This window comes from Phyllostomus discolor, chromosome 11 (assembly GCF_004126475.2).
Source record: "Phyllostomus discolor isolate MPI-MPIP mPhyDis1 chromosome 11, mPhyDis1.pri.v3, whole genome shotgun sequence".
NCBI classification, from domain to species: domain Eukaryota; kingdom Metazoa; phylum Chordata; class Mammalia; order Chiroptera; family Phyllostomidae; genus Phyllostomus; species Phyllostomus discolor.
In genome coordinates, this window is record NC_040913.2 from 94,439,588 (window position 1) to 94,456,861 (window position 17,274).

Genomic DNA, 17,274 nt, shown 5'->3' on the forward strand with positions numbered 1-17,274 from the left:
CACTGACAAGGCGGCTGGGAATGTCTGGGGGCCCCAGACCTGCCCGAGTTCACTGAACGTGGGCGGGGCTGTATGCACTGCCTCGTGGAGCTGCACACGTGAGGTCTGGAGGGGGCCCGCAACATGTCCCCGACACACGTGCATCTCCATCCTCCACGCATGTAGATCCGCGAAGGAGGGACGACACCTGTGTTTCACGGCAAGCAGATGAAAACACCGCTTTCAGACACTTGAAAGAGGCTTCGGAGGTCTCACTTAAAACAAAATCATTTCCTTTTCATGCGTAACTTCCACTCAGTCCCTCGCGTGGGGTGGACCCCTGACCAGATGGTCAGCCCCGCACGGGACTCGATCACTGCAGGTTTTTCCTTTTCAATTGCATGGGGCCGAGGCGCCCTCCAGGGTGTCCTGACAGTGGAGCTGTGACAGGTCGGCGAGTGCACTGAGAGAAACAGACGGCGCAGAAGCAGCAGCCTCCTGAGGCTTGAAGGCTTGAGGGGGGTTATTCTGACAGGGCAGTTCCCGGGGGTATTTCGCAGTCATTCCTTAGTGGGACCGTGTCGGCTGAGGGCCTCCAGAGCCCTAGAAGGGTTTCCCTGCGCGACCTTTCTCAGGGTGACGGTGCGGGGCCCGCCTTCTCGTCGCCCCCCTGCAGCTCCCTGCGGCTACAACGTGACGGCGCAGAACGGCACCATCTACTCCCCCGGGTTCCCCGACGAGTACCCCATCCTCAAGGACTGCCTGTGGCTGCTCAGCGTGCCCCCGGGCCACGGGGTCTACCTCAACTTCACCCTGCTGCAGACCGAGGCCGTCAACGACTACATCGCCGTCTGGTAGGGCCCTGTCCTCGCGGCCACCCTCCCGGCCACTCGCAGGCCACCGAGGCACCAGGCTGCCCGGGGGGAGGGCGTGGGCACCCCAGGGTGCAGGCACAGAGAACGGGTGTCAGGTGACGCGTCTGAGTTCCGCCACGCGGTGGGTCCCTACGGCGTCGCTCCGAGTGCAGGAGCATGTCCCCACGTCCCCAGGTTACTCCTCTGACGTAGCTCAGGGCGGTTGCTTTGCTGGAAGAGCAGCCGGCAGGCTCCTTCGCCAGCAGGAGAATGTGGTGCCGCTTCTGGGGCTCTGGGCAGAGTGTGTGCACGTGGCCTCCCTCCCCGCATCCTCCGTAAATGAGGTGGAGAAGGGCCCGGAAAGGGAGGGTGTTGGGGGACGCTCGGAGCCAGGCTCAGGGGCGGCGTGGGCTGCAGCTCCTGCCCCTGTCCAGGGGCCTGGGTGGCCTCCCTGCGTCCCTGAGAGTCCCCTCAGCTAAGTGTGCATACCTGTGGGAACGGCTCTCCCCACCTTTGCTTCGGAGGCGAGAGGTTGTGGGGGAACAGGAGACGCCGTTGCCCTGGGACCCTGTGACCAGCACAGGCAGAGGGCACCACCGGGTGTGGGGGGTGGAGGGGCCAGATCTGAGGGGCCAGGGTGTGCTTCTGCGGTAAACGACCGAGAACACCGGAGGAGTGAACCCAGTTAGCAAAGGGGTGTGAGTGTGTGGGTATGAGTGCATGTGTGCACAGAAGTGTGTGCATGTGTATGAGTGTGTGAGAGGACATTTGTGTGTGAGTATGTGTGCACAGTGCACAAGTGTGTGTGTGTGTATGTGTGTGAGTGCATGTGTATGAGTGTATGTTACTGAGTGTGAGTGTGTGTTGGTGAGGTTGTGGTGAAGGCAGGGCTGTTCTGCACACTGGATCGGAAAGGCAGCAGGCAGGAGAGCACTGGGCCCCGGCGGCTGGACCATCTCAGGTGTGGGGGGCTGAGCCGGGGTGGGGGGAGCCCCCAGAGAGGCAGCATCCACCCGGGAAGCAGGGCCGGTCACCCAGAGCCGGTCACCCAGGGCCTTACAGATGACACAGGGGACTTAGGGCTTCCTCCTAGGAGCCGGGGGGTCACCGGGGGCTCTGAGGAGAGTCTCGGGAGCAGATCCTGGTCAGCATGCCTGGTCCCCCTGGGAGGGAAAGGCTATTTCCGAGGGCAAGCGGGCAGCCTGGCCTGGCCGCAGAGGGGCCTCCAGGGGAGTGTGGGGCCTCGCACCCGGGCCCGGGAGGGACAGAGACCCTGGAGTAGTGAGCTGACCGGGAGAAGCTGCCACTTCAAAAGCGAAACACACGCCAGCCGCGTGAATCCCCCAGACTGCCCGGTGGATCTGGGAGGGGGAGGCGGGGGTCCTCACGGCTCACTGTGGAGGGAGGCGCGGACACACATTGGACACACGTTGGACACACATCCCAGCGGGTCTCGACACAGTGTCCAGTGGACGGTGAGGCTTCATCCAGGTGTCAGACGTCGACGAACTCAGCAGCAAGGCCCGGAGCCCGGGGGTGCGGGCTCTGTGGGCTCCGTGCGGGCATCCCCGGCTCAGACGCCGCCCGTCTCCGTCCGCAGGGACGGCCCCGACCAGAGCGCCCCGCAGCTCGGCGTCTTCAGCGGGAACACGGCGCTGGAGACGGCGCGCAGCTCCACCAACCAGGTGCTGCTCAAGTTCCACAGCGACTTCTCCAACGGCGGCTTTTTCGTGCTCAACTTCCACGGTCAGTGGGCTCGCGCCCGCCGCGGGGGGCGGGGGGGGCGGGGGGGGCAGGGTTCCGCATGAGTTCGCTCCGGTTCTGACGGGCGCCTGGGCCCCAGAGGTCTGGAGAAGGAACGCTAAGTGATTTAGGAGAATAGTGTCGGGGCCCCTCGCCTCTCCGGAGGCCTGCCCCCACGGGGGTCCCGGGCACAGACAGAGGCCGTGTCACATCTGGTGTGGACGTGGGGCGAGGCCGCCACGGGCTGTTTCTCACTCGTACGGAATCCCCTCGCAGGAGGGGCCGCGCACCCAGGCTCCCGTCGAGAAAGCGCACGCTTTCCTTCTTGAGGTCAGATGCCCCAGACCTTGAACTGTCCTGTGGCCGTGGGTGCCTGAGGACCTTGTAAAACCATGATTCACCGAAAAACGCAGACCTGTTTGTGAGCCTGGGCGTCACAACAGTGTAGACAGAACACCTCCTTAAAGATCTTGTTTATTCAGCAAGTGTAATTGTGGTGTGGTGTTTTTATTTTTATTTTCCCATAAACCGCTCAGCGTTCCAGCTCAAGAAGTGCCAGCCGCCCCCGGCAGTCCCGCAGGCAGAGATGCTGGTGGAGGACGAGGACTTTGAAATCGGTAACGAGATTCTCACCACGAGGGAGTTCGGGGGCTTCACTCCCCGCCCCCTCCCCACCCGGCCGGGACGGGGTCGGTTGTGGGAGGGGCACTGGTCAGAAACTGCCCTGCGGCCCCTGCGGCGGCTGCAGGAAGAGCTCACGTGCCGGGCAGATGCATGCCCCTTTCTCCTGCCCGTGACTTCTGGTTCCTGTCAGGAGAAGTTGGGATTTCACGTTGAGCACGCCTCCCCAGAGGTCACGCTTTTTTCTCTGGGTAACGTTTTCCGAGGAACCAGATCCGTGTGTTGAGTTAGGGCCACAGGACCGCAGACTAGAACTCCGTCACCCGTGGCCACAGTAATGACGAGGGTGACCCCGGCCTTTCGCGGACACCGGGATGTGACCGATGGGCATGTCCTACGATGACGGCCTGTTTCCTCAGACACCCGTCAGGCCCCTGGGGCAGGTGTGCAGGTCGTGGCGACCAGGGCTCCTCGGTCCCCGTTACAGGCCCCCCGACCCCCTGGGAACCCCCCACCCCGCCCCATCAGGCCCCTGGTCAAACCAGGGACCCCGATCCTCTGACTCTCAGACTGGCTGAGTGAGGGGACCGGAGGGCATCAGGCCAAGGCCTCTCTGGAGCGTTAAAGCCATTCTGTCCATTGGCCTGAAGGTCCAATGTCCACTTCGCTTTCCTGCCCCGCCGTCCTCAGGGGAGGGGACGGGACGGGACAACGATGCACTGGGCGTTCCTGTCCCAGATGCTGGCTCAGCTTAAGGGGGCCTTTCTGTAAACGAAGGGTGGACATGGCAACGTGCCGTCGAACGGTCTATAACGAGGGCGGGCGTGGGTTCGGGAGCAGTCTGCCCTGGGCCCCCGCGGCTGGGCCCCCGCGCGAGGCCGGAGGAGTGCCGTCGCCAGCTGCTCTCTGCCTCTTCCAGGCGACTTCGTGCGCTACCAGTGCCACCCGGGGTACACGCTGTCCGGGGCCGACACGCTCACCTGCAAGCTCCGCGCCCAGCTGCAGTTCGAAGGCACGCCCCCCACATGCGAAGGTACGTGCGCCCTCGGCCAGGTGTGTCTGTGTCCTGTGTGGAAGACTGAGAGACGCGTTGTCGCGAGGAAGCTGCCAATCACCAGTTGCCCGTAGCCGTGGCCTCCTGCGTCCTCCGAACAGCTCCTGCAGAGGACTGTTCGAGCTGAATGCAGAGTTTGATGCAGATCCGTTGCTCTACTCGCTCAGTCGTTGTGAATGTGGCGGCCACACAGTGCACATGCCCACTCACTGGCGTCTACCGCCCCCACTGACCAGTGCAGTGAAGTCGTCACTGTCCACACAAGCGCATTCCAGTCCACCCTCCCTGGCTGCCGGGCCACATGGACGTCGTGCAAACCGTTCCTGCTCTGTTAGTAATGGGTGGACTTTTTCCAGACAGACCTGGTGCACGTGTAATTCTCTCACAGGCTCCACCTGCGTGATCCCCTTGTAGGTTACAGGGTGGTGTCACAGTGTTGCTGTTCATACACCTCCACCTGCGTGATCCCCTTGTAGGCTACAGGATGGTGTTACAGTGTTGCTATTCTCACGCCCTCCACCTGCGTGATCCCCTTGTAGGCTACAGGGCGGTGTCACGGTGTTGCTGTTCATACACCTCCACCTGCATGATCCTCTTGTAGGCTACAGGATGGTGTCACAGTGTTGCTGTTCTCTCACAGGCTCCACCTGCGTGATCCCCTTGTAGGCTACAGGATGGTGTCACAGTGTTGCTGTTCATACACCTCCACCTGCGTGATCCCCTTGTAGGCTACAGGGCGGTGTCACAGTGTTGCTGTTCATACACCTCCACCTGCATGATCCCTTTGTAGGCTACAGGATGGTGTCACAGTGTTGCTGTTCTCTCACAGGCTCCACCTGTGAGATCCTCTTGTAGGTTACAGGGCGGTGTCACGGTGTTGCTGTTCATACACCTCCACCTGCGAGATTCTCTTGTAGGCTACAGGATGGTGTCACAGTGTTGCTGTTCTCACGCCCTCCACCTGCGTGATCCCCTTGTAGGCTACAGGATGGTGTCACAGTGTTGCTGTTGGTCAGTGCCCGTGGCCTCTGGCTGAGTCCGCAGCCTGCCCTGAGTGCAGCCAGAGCTCAGGAACACCCACACCTTCCCCTCCCCGGGGCACACGGGGCCGACACCAGCCCAGGGAGGCCGGCGCCACCCGGCTAAGGACGACTCTCACTTTCCTCCTCAGCACAATGCCCAGCCAACGACATCCGCACGGAGTCGTCGGGGGTCATCCTCAGCCCGGGCTACCCGGGCAACTACTTCAACTCCCAGACCTGCTCCTGGACCGTCCGGGTGGAGCCGGGCTACAACATCACCGTCTTCGTGGAGAGCTTCCAGAGCGAGAAGCAGTTCGACGCCCTGGAGGTGTTCGACGGTGAGCTCGCCACCTCTGCCCCCGCGGCCTGGGGAACGGGGCAGGGCGCCCTTGGGACGCTTCTGTCGCTCGGGAACACGCATCTAGTTTTGGGTTAAAGGGCATCCCCCCCACAGGAAATGAGTCACACTGTGCGACCTCAGAAACCCGGTGCCTTGTCAACCGGTAACACTCGGTGAGTGTGGCAGCTTTCAAACGATTAGAATACAGGGGATGCCCTGAAATGTGCAGACCCGCTTTAACCTTCTCTGCTTCACCATTAATGCGGGGTCCAGAACCAAACTTTTCTCTGTAAAAATTACATAGATTGAGAGGGTGTTTTGGGGAATTCAAGATTTAGGTAATACTGATACTTTATTCCATCTAATGTTTTACTATGAATATATAAGTATGATGGCTCACAGAGGTTTTTACATGATAAATGCTATAGAGCCTTTAAGAAATATTTTTTTAAATTAGCCTTATGCATTTTTATACAATTCTAATAAGGCTTTTCACTTAGCAGTGCTATGCCTGAGAAGTAGCGTGTGATTGAATTGTCAATTTGCAGTGAAACCGATATGCGCTTTCTCCTTCATCGTACCCCCGAAAACGAGACCAACGTGCAATTACGGCTGCTCGTAATGATAGGGTTTCCCGTGTTGTGACAGACCCGTCCTGGCGTTCGATACAAATTACAATGAAGTCGGTGCAAACAAACAGTCACTGTAACTGGCTCTGTGTGCGCTGGCACGCCCCTTGCTGACTGGCACGTGTGACGCCACACTGCCCGCACGGGCGACGCCGCAGGCCTCAGTCCGTGTGCTTCCAGAGAGGAGCCGCCGAGCCGGGGTCACATTTCCACGCACGTCCCCAGAAACAGAGGCCGGAGAGAGTGCTCTCACTTTCAGAGGTCTGGGTCCGGCAGCCCTCCCTGGTCCACCTCCCCAGTCCCCCGCGGGCGACCGAGGCCCAGAAACACCCAGTGGAGACCTGGGCGAACAGACGGTTTACGAGCCGTGAGGGGCACTGTCTCCGGGCGACGGACCCTCCAGGGTCCCACTCACCTACTCCGCCCGGGACACAGGACGTCCCTTCGTCCAGCGTGTCCGTGCGTACCACACACGCTCCCCAGCCCGCTGGTCACTCAGCAGCCGTCGGGGTAGCCGGACCGACAATCCTGGTGCCCCCTGCCTGTCTCCCGAGTTTTATCTAAGGACGGCCCCGAAGTGCGAGAGCGGTGATGCCGGCGGCTCGGCCGTGCCCAGAGAACCACGAAGCGCCCCCTCCTGGTGGAAGGGGGGTGTGTGTCGGGGAAGCTCGGGGCCCACAGGGCCCAGTCCCGCCCACGGAGTCCACGGGGGTCTCGTGTTCCCCTCGGGTGAGGGGGCAGCGGCCCCTTAACACGCAGGCTGTCGCCGCTGCTCCCCCAGTCCTCAGGACGGAGGGGCACAGTGAACTAGCCAAGGGCCGAGGGGGCTCTGTTTTCAGCGAGGGGCCGGCCGGGCGGTTCTGCGGCCACGTGGGTGTCTGAGAAATAAACCCGGCGAGCAGCCCACCGCAGGGGATGTGTGTGCGTGCATGTGTGTGTCTGTGCACGTGTGCGCACGCATGTGTCTGTGTGCACATGTGTTCCTGTCCTGCTGTCTGTAATGGGACTTACTTAGTCATTATTTTACGTTTGAGGACATTCCCCTGGTCCACCTCAGCTGGACCAGAGCCCAGCCGACACTCTCCTGCATCGCTCAGGACCGGAGGAAAGTCGTCGTCGATGATTTGTGCTTTAAGTGCTTAAGGTCTGATCTCCCCCAACTAAGGACAGATCACACCCCTGGTGAGCCACCAGCGAAGCAGACAAGAGAGACGATTTCAGGGCAGTCGCTGTCGAAATTATCGTAGCTCTGCGACTGGCTGTGTTTTCGTCTCAAAGATTTTTCTGTAAAACAAAAGGTCAGCGTCTCAGGGGGCTATTTTCCCGGCGCTGGAAGCTCTGTTTCAGCAAATGTCGCGTTCACTGTGTGTCTCTCTCTGTTTTGGGGAGACCAGGGCTCTTTTACAGCTCATGAGTGGACAAAAAAAAAAACGTTGAATGTATTGAGTTCAAACTCTGTTAGTCTAGGAGCCTCTTACTCCCTACAGTTCCCTCAGTAGATGTTTCTCAGTTAAAAAATAATTAAAAAAAAAACACACCCACCCTGTCCCGGGGCCAGCTGGCCCCGGGACCACCTTCCATTTTAAAAAGCGTTTCATCCGGCCGGCCCTGGCGGTGACGGAACACCACCCCCCGTCTCCCACGGGCTCATCCGGTTCTGATGCCGGGGGCCATGCCATCCCAGAGCCAGCCGCTGGGCCGCTTGCTCCACAGCCATTTACTCCCCGCTGTTCTGAAACGGGTGGCTGAGACCCGGGGGGGACAGGGCTAACTCCCCCAGAGGCCCCTCTCCTGGGTGCGTGGTCACCGTCTTCCCCGTGTCCTCACACGGGCGTCCCTCTGCATGGGTCTGCGTCCCCTGCGCCTCTGCTTGTGAGGGCCCCGGGGTGAACTGGGTCCCACCCTGGTGGCCTCGGTTAACCTGAACGACCTTTTCGAAGACCCTGTCTCCTGACAGTCATCCTGAGGTCCTGAGGGTCGAAGGTTAGGGCCTCAGCATACGTGGGCGGCAGGGAGACGGGGCACAGTCTGGCCCGTAGCAGCTCCGTCTGCAGATAAGTCGCCAGCACCGCTCTGCCCGGGCCTTGCGCCGCGAGGGGAGCTGCAGTTTCTCGGACGGGCGGCCCAGGTAGACGTCTCCATATGGTCCTGCAGACGTGCCCCTTGACCTGGCGAGGCCACAGCCTCCTTCCCAGGACGTGTTTGCTGGGCAGGAGCGGCGTGGTGAAGGCAGGCCGTGAGGCTTTCGGACCAGAGCCAGGTCAAGTTCACTAACAGCAGATGGACCCCCAGGGCCAAGTTCACTAACAGTTCACGAGGCCCCAGGTCAAGTTCGCTGACAGCAGATGAGGCGATGAGTCAATTTCACTAACAGACCATGAGACCCAGGGTCAAGTTCACTGACAGCAGATGAGACCCCAGCAAGGTGACAGCAGCTCAATATGTGGCTTCTCTCAGGAGCTGACACTGAGTCCTGATGACGATGAACAGAACAGAGTGAACAACAGGCTCCATTTGCTGTTTCGAAACACTTTTTTAAAATTAAAAAAAAAGTGTACATGTAGGTATGAACTCATTCCTGGGTGTAATGAATTTTAGGATTTTATTAAATCTACCTTACTCTGTTTTTGGTTTTGTTTTGTTTCAAGGAAGCCAGGAGTACAGATAGATTCGGGGGACCCTCCCACATCCAATTCCCACTGCACCTCTCTCAGAGGCGCCAGCACTGTGTCCCGTGCTCCTGCCTGTCCCTGCTCCCCCCCCTCCCCGTCACCTGCCCTGTGCCACCCTCTGCCGTCTGTGAGCACACACACACTCACACGTGCCGAGTACCGCAGACCCCCAGACACTCACCCAGCGGCTACCGTTCTGCACGGACCTGCGAGCAGACGTCTCCGGTGGTTGTAGGCCAGGTTAAGAGTCACCCGAGACGGGTTCGTCTCCTCAGTGGTGGGTGCCGGTGCTGCCTGGAATCCCTTTCTCGTAGCACTCGCCGATGTCATTCACAACTCCAGACTGCCTGCTAGTGGGGATCCAAACTTCGCCACGAGAAGCAAGGCGGGGACACAGGTGGTGCTGGACGAATAACGTGTCTGCACATGGGCTGTCGTTTATAGAGATGGAGTTGACCCTCCGGTTTCACTGGGTGTGTCCGGGGTGCCCTCCAGAGCAGCCGTGTTCGTGCGCAGGGCCACCAGGATTCGCGGAAGCTTCCATTTCTCCAAATCCACGCAAGGGTGTGGATGCTACTGGTGATAAAAATTACTTCTATTTTTTCAGTTACTACTGCTTTATAAATAAGGTTCATTGGACGTAAGCATGATGCTGGTAATAGTGTGAGCACCCGACACTGCCCTGGGTGGTTATTTTCATCAGGAAGTGCAATTGCTGCGATATGCACCGGTTGTTTCTTTTCTTCACCTTGGAAACAAATCGCTGCTGCGTGTTGTACGTTGACGCTCCGAAGCAACAAAAAGCTACGACGTGTCTGCCTGCGGCGCTCGCCCGCTGAGCGTTGCTCTTCTTGGTTTCCGGCAGGGCCCTCGGGGCAGAGCCCCCTGCTGGTGGTCCTGAGCGGGAACCACACGGAGCCGCTGAACTTCACCAGCCGCGGCAGCCAGCTGTTCCTCCGCTGGTCCACCGACCACGCCACCAGCAAGAGAGGCTTCAGGATCCGCTACGCAGGTGAGTGGGGCTGACGTCCTGGCGGACGTGAGCCTCGTCGCATCAAACGGGTCGGTAGGTGTGCACGACGTAAGTCTAAGCTTCAGAGGTGGACGGTAAACCACGGTGGAAATGGTAAGACGGGAAACTCTCCGAGTGGTACTTCTCCGTGAATTTAGGGGAAATCAGCCATTGATGGATAACTTAAAAGTGTATCGTTCACATCATACACCGCTGACTTGCAGATCATGGGAAGCAAAGACATTCCCCCCGAGATATAATTGCATAAATTAAATTCAAAATATGTCGAAATGCTAAGGGAACGAGCAGGAAGACATAGTCATCGTGCTGTTAGTTTTACAAGTGATAACAATGACTATCGATATTTGGTCTTCTCACGGATCAGCCGCCTGCGTGCCTCCTTACATGGTACGCAGACACGGTATAAACGACATGTGGCACGTTGGTTCCCGTGTACACCTGTCAGTACTATCGGAGCCCCCAAATGTCCTCACTGCCTGATGTTCTGTGTGAGACTGTTATTTCAGCATATTCTTGTTTCTTATTAAAAAAAAAATCCCCCCAACGCGGATGACGAAAGCTACGGCGAGATTTTCACGGGCCTGCAGCGGTGCATTCCCTTCAGAGGTCTGCCCAGGCCCCAGAGCTGAACAGGAACCGTAGCGCCCACATCGCCGTGCAGTTCGCCACCAGGCCCACTCAGCGACCACGGCACGGAGGGCGCTATGGCCCTGACTGTGACGTGCCACACCCCCCACTTTTCTCCATCGAGATGATGCGTCTTCCTCCTGCTGAGAGTTGTTTGGTCTCCGACTTGGAGCCCAGGGCGGTGGCTCCGCATTTCTCATCCCGAGACTCAGGAGCTCCTGTGAGGGGGGGCCAGCCTCGCAGAGACCAGTAGAGACCCCCACACGGCCCTTCCGTGCACTTCTGTACAATGTTTCATCAGAGCACCGGCTGCTGTGGCTCAGTGGATTGAGTGCCGGCCTGTGAACCAAAGGGTCACCAGTTCGATCCCCCGTCAGGGCACAGGCCTAGGTTGCGGGCCAGGTCCCCAGTAGGGGGCGCACAAGAAGCAACCACACATTGATGCTACTCTCTCTCTCTCTTTCTCCCTCCCTTCTCCTCTCTGAAAATAAATAAATAAAAGAATTTTTTTAAAAACCAGTATTTTCCCCAGAAAGTCAGGCTTCTGCCATTGCATTAACGAGCAGTGGCAGGTAACCCCAACTGGAAGGTGAGAGGCTGGACTGTTGGCTCTGGGTGTTTCTGTGTGCTCTTTGTTCTCTGTGACACCTGCTTTCTCAGAGATGTGCAAGGTTCACCACGAAACTGAAAGGTACAGAGGTTTCCCACAAGTGTGTAATGACACGTGTCCACCATCATAGCATCCCACAGAGCAGACTCGCTGCCCCAGACCCTCTGGGCTCCCCTGTGCACCCCTCCCCCCACCCCCATGAGAACCCCCGACCTGTCCCTGTCCCCACAGTCTCGCCTTCTCCAGGACGTCCCGGGGCTGGGCTCACACAGTGTGTGGCCTCTCCAGACCGGCTCCTTCACTCGGCCACACGCATGTCAGGTTCCCCCACGTCTCTTCCCGGCTCCAGAGCTGCTCTGTTCTCAGTGCCAACACCATCCCGCTGTCTGCAGGGACTGTGGTTTGTCTGTCCGGCACTCACTGACGGGCGTCTGGTTGTTTCCGAGCTGTGGCCGCTCCGGGCGGAGCTGCTGTGCACACCCATGTGCGGGTCTCTGTGGGGACGTGGTTTTCCGTCCCTCTGGGTGAGCACCCAGCAGCAGGGGCGTGGACCCCACGCAGGAGCAGGTCTGGCTTTGTGAGGAGACCTCCCACCGCCCTGGGGGGGGGGGGTCGCCCATCCGCATGCCCCCCACCCCCCCAGTGGGAAGTGAGACTCCCGCGGCCCCACGTCCTCCCGGCCTGGGGCGTCCGGGGAGACGTCGCACCGCAGGCTCACACACCGTCACCGGTTTCTCACTGCTTACACGACGGGGGGGTCCACTCGCCGCCCCCTCACCGAGGCGGGGGGAACGCCCCGCCCCGAGGATCGGTCCGCGCTGTTCCGGTTGTGTCTGCTCTGACCCGTCTGTGTTTCCGTGCCCGCAGCGCCCTACTGCAGCCTGGCCCACTCCCTGCGCAACGGCGGCGTGGCGAACCGGACGGCGGGGACGCCCGGGAGCCGCGTGCAGTACTTCTGCAAGCCCGGGTACCGGCTCGTGGGCAGCGGCAACGCCACCTGCCGGCGGAGCCCCGGGGGCGTGCACCAGTGGGACGCGCCGGCGCCCCTGTGCCAGGGTGAGTGGTGCGGGGGTCCTCCGGTTCGCTCTTCCCGCTCCGAGCGCGAGCGCGCGCACGCTCCGCGGCCCCGGAGCCCTGGCCGCGCGAGGAAGGTCAGGAAAATGCGACCGTGCGTCTGCGAACCCTCCACCGACCCTGCAGACGGCTCTGCGGCCGGCGCTCGGAAGTCGCTGGCCGGTCACGGGGTGCGGGCGGACTTCTCCCACGCGCCGGCGTTGCGCTTTGAAGTAAAAAAAAAAAAAAGAACGTGTTCTCTAATTTAGAGTCAAACTAACTTTTCTAGGCAGTTGAAGTTATTTAAAAACTCAGTTACTAATACCGACTTTCCTTATTTCGCTGTAAAAACGCATTGTTTGAGCCTTATCCTGCACGTTTCATTTTCTTTCGGTCTTTTAAATCCAGGGCTTGTTCGAGTTGATTTTCGTGTTTTATGTCTTTTTTACATTCTTTCTTTCATATGCGTAAAAACCAGGTTTTCCAGGATGGCGTTTTAACTTCTCATCGGAGTTCTTTGGGGCGGGGACGTTCTCGTGGTGTTGCCTTACTGAGGTTTCTGTTCGTCAGGACAGGTGCTGGCTGTTGGAAGCTGGTGGCGGTTTATAAACAGAGCCTCCCCCAGCGGCTTCCTTCCTCCCCCTCCATGGTCAGACGGCAGCAGCCGGGTCTGCCCCAGGCACCGCGCACGCCTGACCCGCAGGGAGGGGCCCGACGCCGGGCTTACGGTGTTCAGGTCCTTCCTCCAGAAATTCTGCTCTAACGGCAGATGAACAAGCAGGTCTGATGTGCTTGTTTCATTAGGAATGATGGGTTTTTTTTCTTTTGAGACAAACGTATTTTTTGTTTCAAGAGAAAAATTGCTTCTCATTTTCTTTAAACGCTCCGTGACTCTGCCTGTGGCGTAGAGCCGCCTGCTCCGAGAGCAGCCCTGCGGGGGTGCCCAGGTGTCCCCGGGGCCCCGGGGACAGGGCGCCAGTGGCGAAAGCAGTGGCCTGAACAGGCACCTGCCCCAGGAAAGCAGGTGGGAGCAGGACGGGTGGGCACTCCCGACGCCCCTGGGGGCGGCTCCCGCCACAGAGTCCGGGGGACGGAGTGTGCTCTCGGGGGGCCAGCCCAGGAAGGTACCGGGAAGAGACCCTCATGCTGAGGGACGTGCGGCCAGGGACAGTCCAGGCAGGTGGGAGTCCCTCTTCCGGGAACGCCAGGGCTTCAGGAAGGCGTCAGCCGAAAGGAGAGGTGGCACTTCAAGGGAGACAGGAGAAGGAGTCGCAGGAAGAAGCCCGGAGTGTTGTGCTCGACCGCTGACCTCCCTCGCCTCCTCCCGACGCCTCCCCGGAAGTTACTGGACGCTGAGCAAAAGGACCCCTCCCTGGGAATCCGTGCACCAAACAAACAAAAACAAACAAATAACGTGTCCCTCTGAGATCCGTGTGGTTTGGGCCTGAGGACCTGGGAGAAGGAGGTGGTGAGCAGCCCCCCCACTGCCCCACACGTCACCTGGAGACGAGCGACACCGATGGGGGGGAAATTCCGACCCCCCCGCACTCGCGAGAGACGGAAACCCACCAGGCTCTGGCGGAGCACACAGGGCTGAGCCGAGTCACCCCCCAGGCCACCCCCTCCCAGAACAGTGCGTCCCCCACAGGGATGGTTCGTAACCAGCATCTGGAAGATTCCGGACGGGACTCAAATAAACAGGAGGCTACGCTGATGCTCGCCTGTGAGTGACAGAACGTAGGGGGCGAGACGCAGTGTATCGGCTCCAGGGAACTTCGGGTGGTTCTCCCCCCGGCTTTGCCTGACCTTTGTGAATTGCTTCCCTCAGAAGCCTGAGTCCGTTTTCACACTCTGGATAAAAGCCGGGCGCACCTCCTGTCCTCATGGCTCCGTTTCCTGCCGCAGAGCAGGAGGACCTCACCAGCGGCTGTCCCGCTGTCGGGACACCCATCTCTCTCGTCTGGAGGAGCCGAGGGTTCCTGCTCCGGCGCAGAGGCCCAGGGAGCCGGGGGGACATGGGGCGCACGGCTGTCGGGCGGCCCCCTGTGGAGGGCACAGCTCTCTGCTCTGAAGCCCTGCCCCTCAGAGCCAGAGGTTGGGGCAGAGCCGCGGCTCCGGCTGGAAGCTGACTTTGTTGTTTGTGCTTTGCTCGCGATTTGCCGGCTCTGAAGAATCAGAGAAATGATTTCTCACGAGCGCATGATGAGCTTCTGCTCCTGAAGCTGAACGTGAAGATGGAGCCGTGGCCAGTGGCCTGCGCCCTGCTGATACGCACTGCGGGGCTGGGACAGAGGATGCGGACAGGCGGAGGGAGTGGGAGAGGGCTGCATCGGGGGGGGCAGCTGGAGTCACCTCCCCACACCCCCCAGCTCAGGGGCCGGGCCGAGCCTAGGAACCCCTAATCCTTGCAGCCACACAGGCATCCACCAGAAGAGAACGGCTTTGTTGTTGGTGTTATGGTTTTTTTTAATTTTTAAAATAGCACAATAATGAAAACTTAGGAGGGTGGGCGTGTGTCCTGGCCTAAGTGAATTTAATTGAATCATTTCACAAACCTTAAAAACTCTCACTGGTGGGCATAAGAGCGATGGCGACTGTGTGTTGACTTTCCCCGAAAACACTCCCTTGTTTCTATGAAATGATCAAGCTCCCTGGGCCCTGACACTAGGGCGGTGCTTCTCGAATTCAAATATGTCTTGGAAACATCAAATCACGTATGATGTGTAAGAAAACGTACATATATGAATGTGTGTGTGTGTGTGTGTGTGTGTACGTAGACATTATGGGCATCATATATATTAGCTATGCTCCAAGTTACGAGGTCCTGAATCCACACGGTTCGTAGAGCCAGCGCGTGCCAAATCCCATTAAACCTCCTGTGAGCTGGGCTGCCCCCAGCCACCCCTGATCTTCCAGTGGCGTTTGAGGTGACCGATGCTGGGACAGGATGTGCCCTTGAGGACATTCCCAGGCCCCGACGAGTCATCCACGCCCCGACGAGTCAGACCCTCCGCTGTCATTGACCATGTGTGTGCTGACCCAGCGGGTCACCTGCCCTTGCCTGGCTCCTTGGTTTCGAACTGACAGATGCTGCTGTTCGCTCCTCCCTCCGGCTGCCATGTGCCGAACACATTCAGGAGGTTTCGGGCAGCTGCAGAACCTTCTCTGCGGAACCCTCTCGCCCCGCGTTTTCCGTTTCAGCCCCGCCTGGTGCCCCTCTGCTTGCTGCAGGCACACGGGGTGAGTGCACACTGGAGCCAGCCCGAGGGCACTCAGGCGCCCCATTTTCTCCCTCCGAACCCCAGTTTTCTCTCTGTCAGAGTGCACGCTCATGCAAACTCTCCCCGCCAGGCTCTGCGGCCCCCCAGGGTGGCCGTGGGCTCCCACGGGAATGGGGGTGGGGACACCGCGGCGATCTACACTTGGAGTCACGGTGTGCGTGGCTGAAGTGTCGGCTCAGTAAACAGACGCCCTTCATTCCGTCATTGCAGGGCGTCTCTCCCGGGCAAGTGTGCCCGGGCCGGGCACGTGCTCTCTGCGGGGGGGGGGGGGGGGGGGGGCAGGGAGCGCCTTCTGCCAGGCCCTGGTTTTCACTCCCCACTGCAGCCTGCAGCCATCCAAGCAGAGAATTCACTCTTGCCTCGCCCTGGACAAGCCTGGGCCGGAGCCGGTCCATTCAGGAAGGAAGGGTGTTCACGGGATTCTGCCCCCAGTCCGTGTTTCACGAACTTCCTTCCTCACTCTCAGCGTCTTCGTGCCCGGCCTGTCCCGTCAAAGCTGACATGCGCACACCTCTGGGACCAGCCTTCCAACCCAGGGGTCTTCCCTGAGCCCCCCAACCCCCGTATCCCAGTCCCCCAGGCCCCGCCCTCCGACAGGTAACTGGCAGATCCTAGAGGTCGTCACTGTAGAGCTGATGGTCTCAGCCGCGTTGTTTGCCTTGAACAGAACTTCCGGGAGAACGAGTCCCTGGCACCGGGTGGGGGCAGCCAACAGGAGGGGTGGGGGGCCCTGAGGTGGCGACGGACTGCTTCCAGCCCCCGGGGCTCAGCACCGTCGGTGACTGGCGGTTGTGAAGGCGTCACCCTGTCCCTTGTCCGACCTTCGGCGGGGCAGAGGGTGCTGCGTGCCCCCCTGCTCCTCTGTGAGCGCGTGGGGGCGATCGGACTGCACCCCAGCCGCCAGACGCGCCCTCCGGGCTCCTAGCCACGGGGCGTCTCGTGCTGACCACTGCTGTGACGTTTCCGGTTCCCTGACCCTCGGACACGTGTGCACCTGTGCGGCGTGTCAGAGGTGTCAGCGTCGTCACCAGTGCGTGTGTGAAGCGTGTGAACAGTGGGGGGGGGGGGCACGCTTCCTACCGCCTGCCGAAACTGACCCCGCCTTGTCCCACCCCCAGCTGTGTCCTGCGGGATCCCGGAGCCCCCCGGGAACGGCTCCTTCTCGGGGAACGAGTTCGCGCTGCACAGCAAGGTGACCTACGAGTGCGACGAGGGCTTCCGGCTGGACGCGGGCCACCCGGCCACGGCGGTGTGCCAGGAGGACGGGTCGTGGAGCAACCAGGGGCGGCCGCCTCCCTGCAAACGTGAGTGCCACCCGCAGCTGCCCTCCGTGCCCTCGTCCTCGGGCGCACGCGGCCCTGGGGGGCACTTCGGATCCCCGAGCCCAGAGCTCCCCACCCCGAGTGTGAGTGTGGGGTCGCTGCGTCATGGCGGCGTCCCGACCCACGGACGCCACAGGAAACCCTGCCACTGGCTACAACGCACGCCTCGCACGCCGGGGATCCGCTCGGGCCGTGTGATCAGCCATCGTGACACCACGTGGGGAAGCGTGTCACTGCACGAACCCGCCCCTGGGCAGTCCACGCTGCCAGACGCAAGGGTGTCTGGTGACAGTCGGGTCTGATGCCAGTGCTTGGGCATCAGGGAAACTCGGGGAGTGGGTAACGTCCCCACGTGTGCCGGGGCGGACGCCGGCCCCCCCTCACTTGGCCACCATGTGATGTGCCTGTGGCCGCTCTGAAGGGCCCCACTGGCC

At 60.3% G+C, this 17,274-nt stretch overlaps 1 protein-coding gene across 1 annotated transcript in view; it reads left to right on the plus strand.

Moving 5' to 3' along the window:
- The window catches only part of LOC114508849 (CUB and sushi domain-containing protein 1), a 416,019-nt gene that overhangs the window by 347,466 nt on the left and 51,279 nt on the right, over window positions 1-17,274 (plus strand). Inside the window, exons 44-55 of the mRNA XM_036011116.1 lie at window positions 656-833; window positions 2,434-2,579; window positions 3,113-3,193; window positions 4,117-4,230; window positions 5,423-5,611; window positions 9,780-9,926; window positions 12,052-12,240; window positions 12,385-12,470; window positions 13,146-13,361; window positions 15,439-15,477; window positions 15,589-15,670; window positions 16,637-16,822. Of these exons, the coding sequence (XP_035867009.1) occupies window positions 656-833; window positions 2,434-2,579; window positions 3,113-3,193; window positions 4,117-4,230; window positions 5,423-5,611; window positions 9,780-9,926; window positions 12,052-12,240; window positions 12,385-12,470; window positions 13,146-13,361; window positions 15,439-15,477; window positions 15,589-15,670; window positions 16,637-16,822 (1,653 nt within the window). The remainder of the gene's footprint in view (window positions 1-655; window positions 834-2,433; window positions 2,580-3,112; window positions 3,194-4,116; window positions 4,231-5,422; window positions 5,612-9,779; window positions 9,927-12,051; window positions 12,241-12,384; window positions 12,471-13,145; window positions 13,362-15,438; window positions 15,478-15,588; window positions 15,671-16,636; window positions 16,823-17,274) is intronic.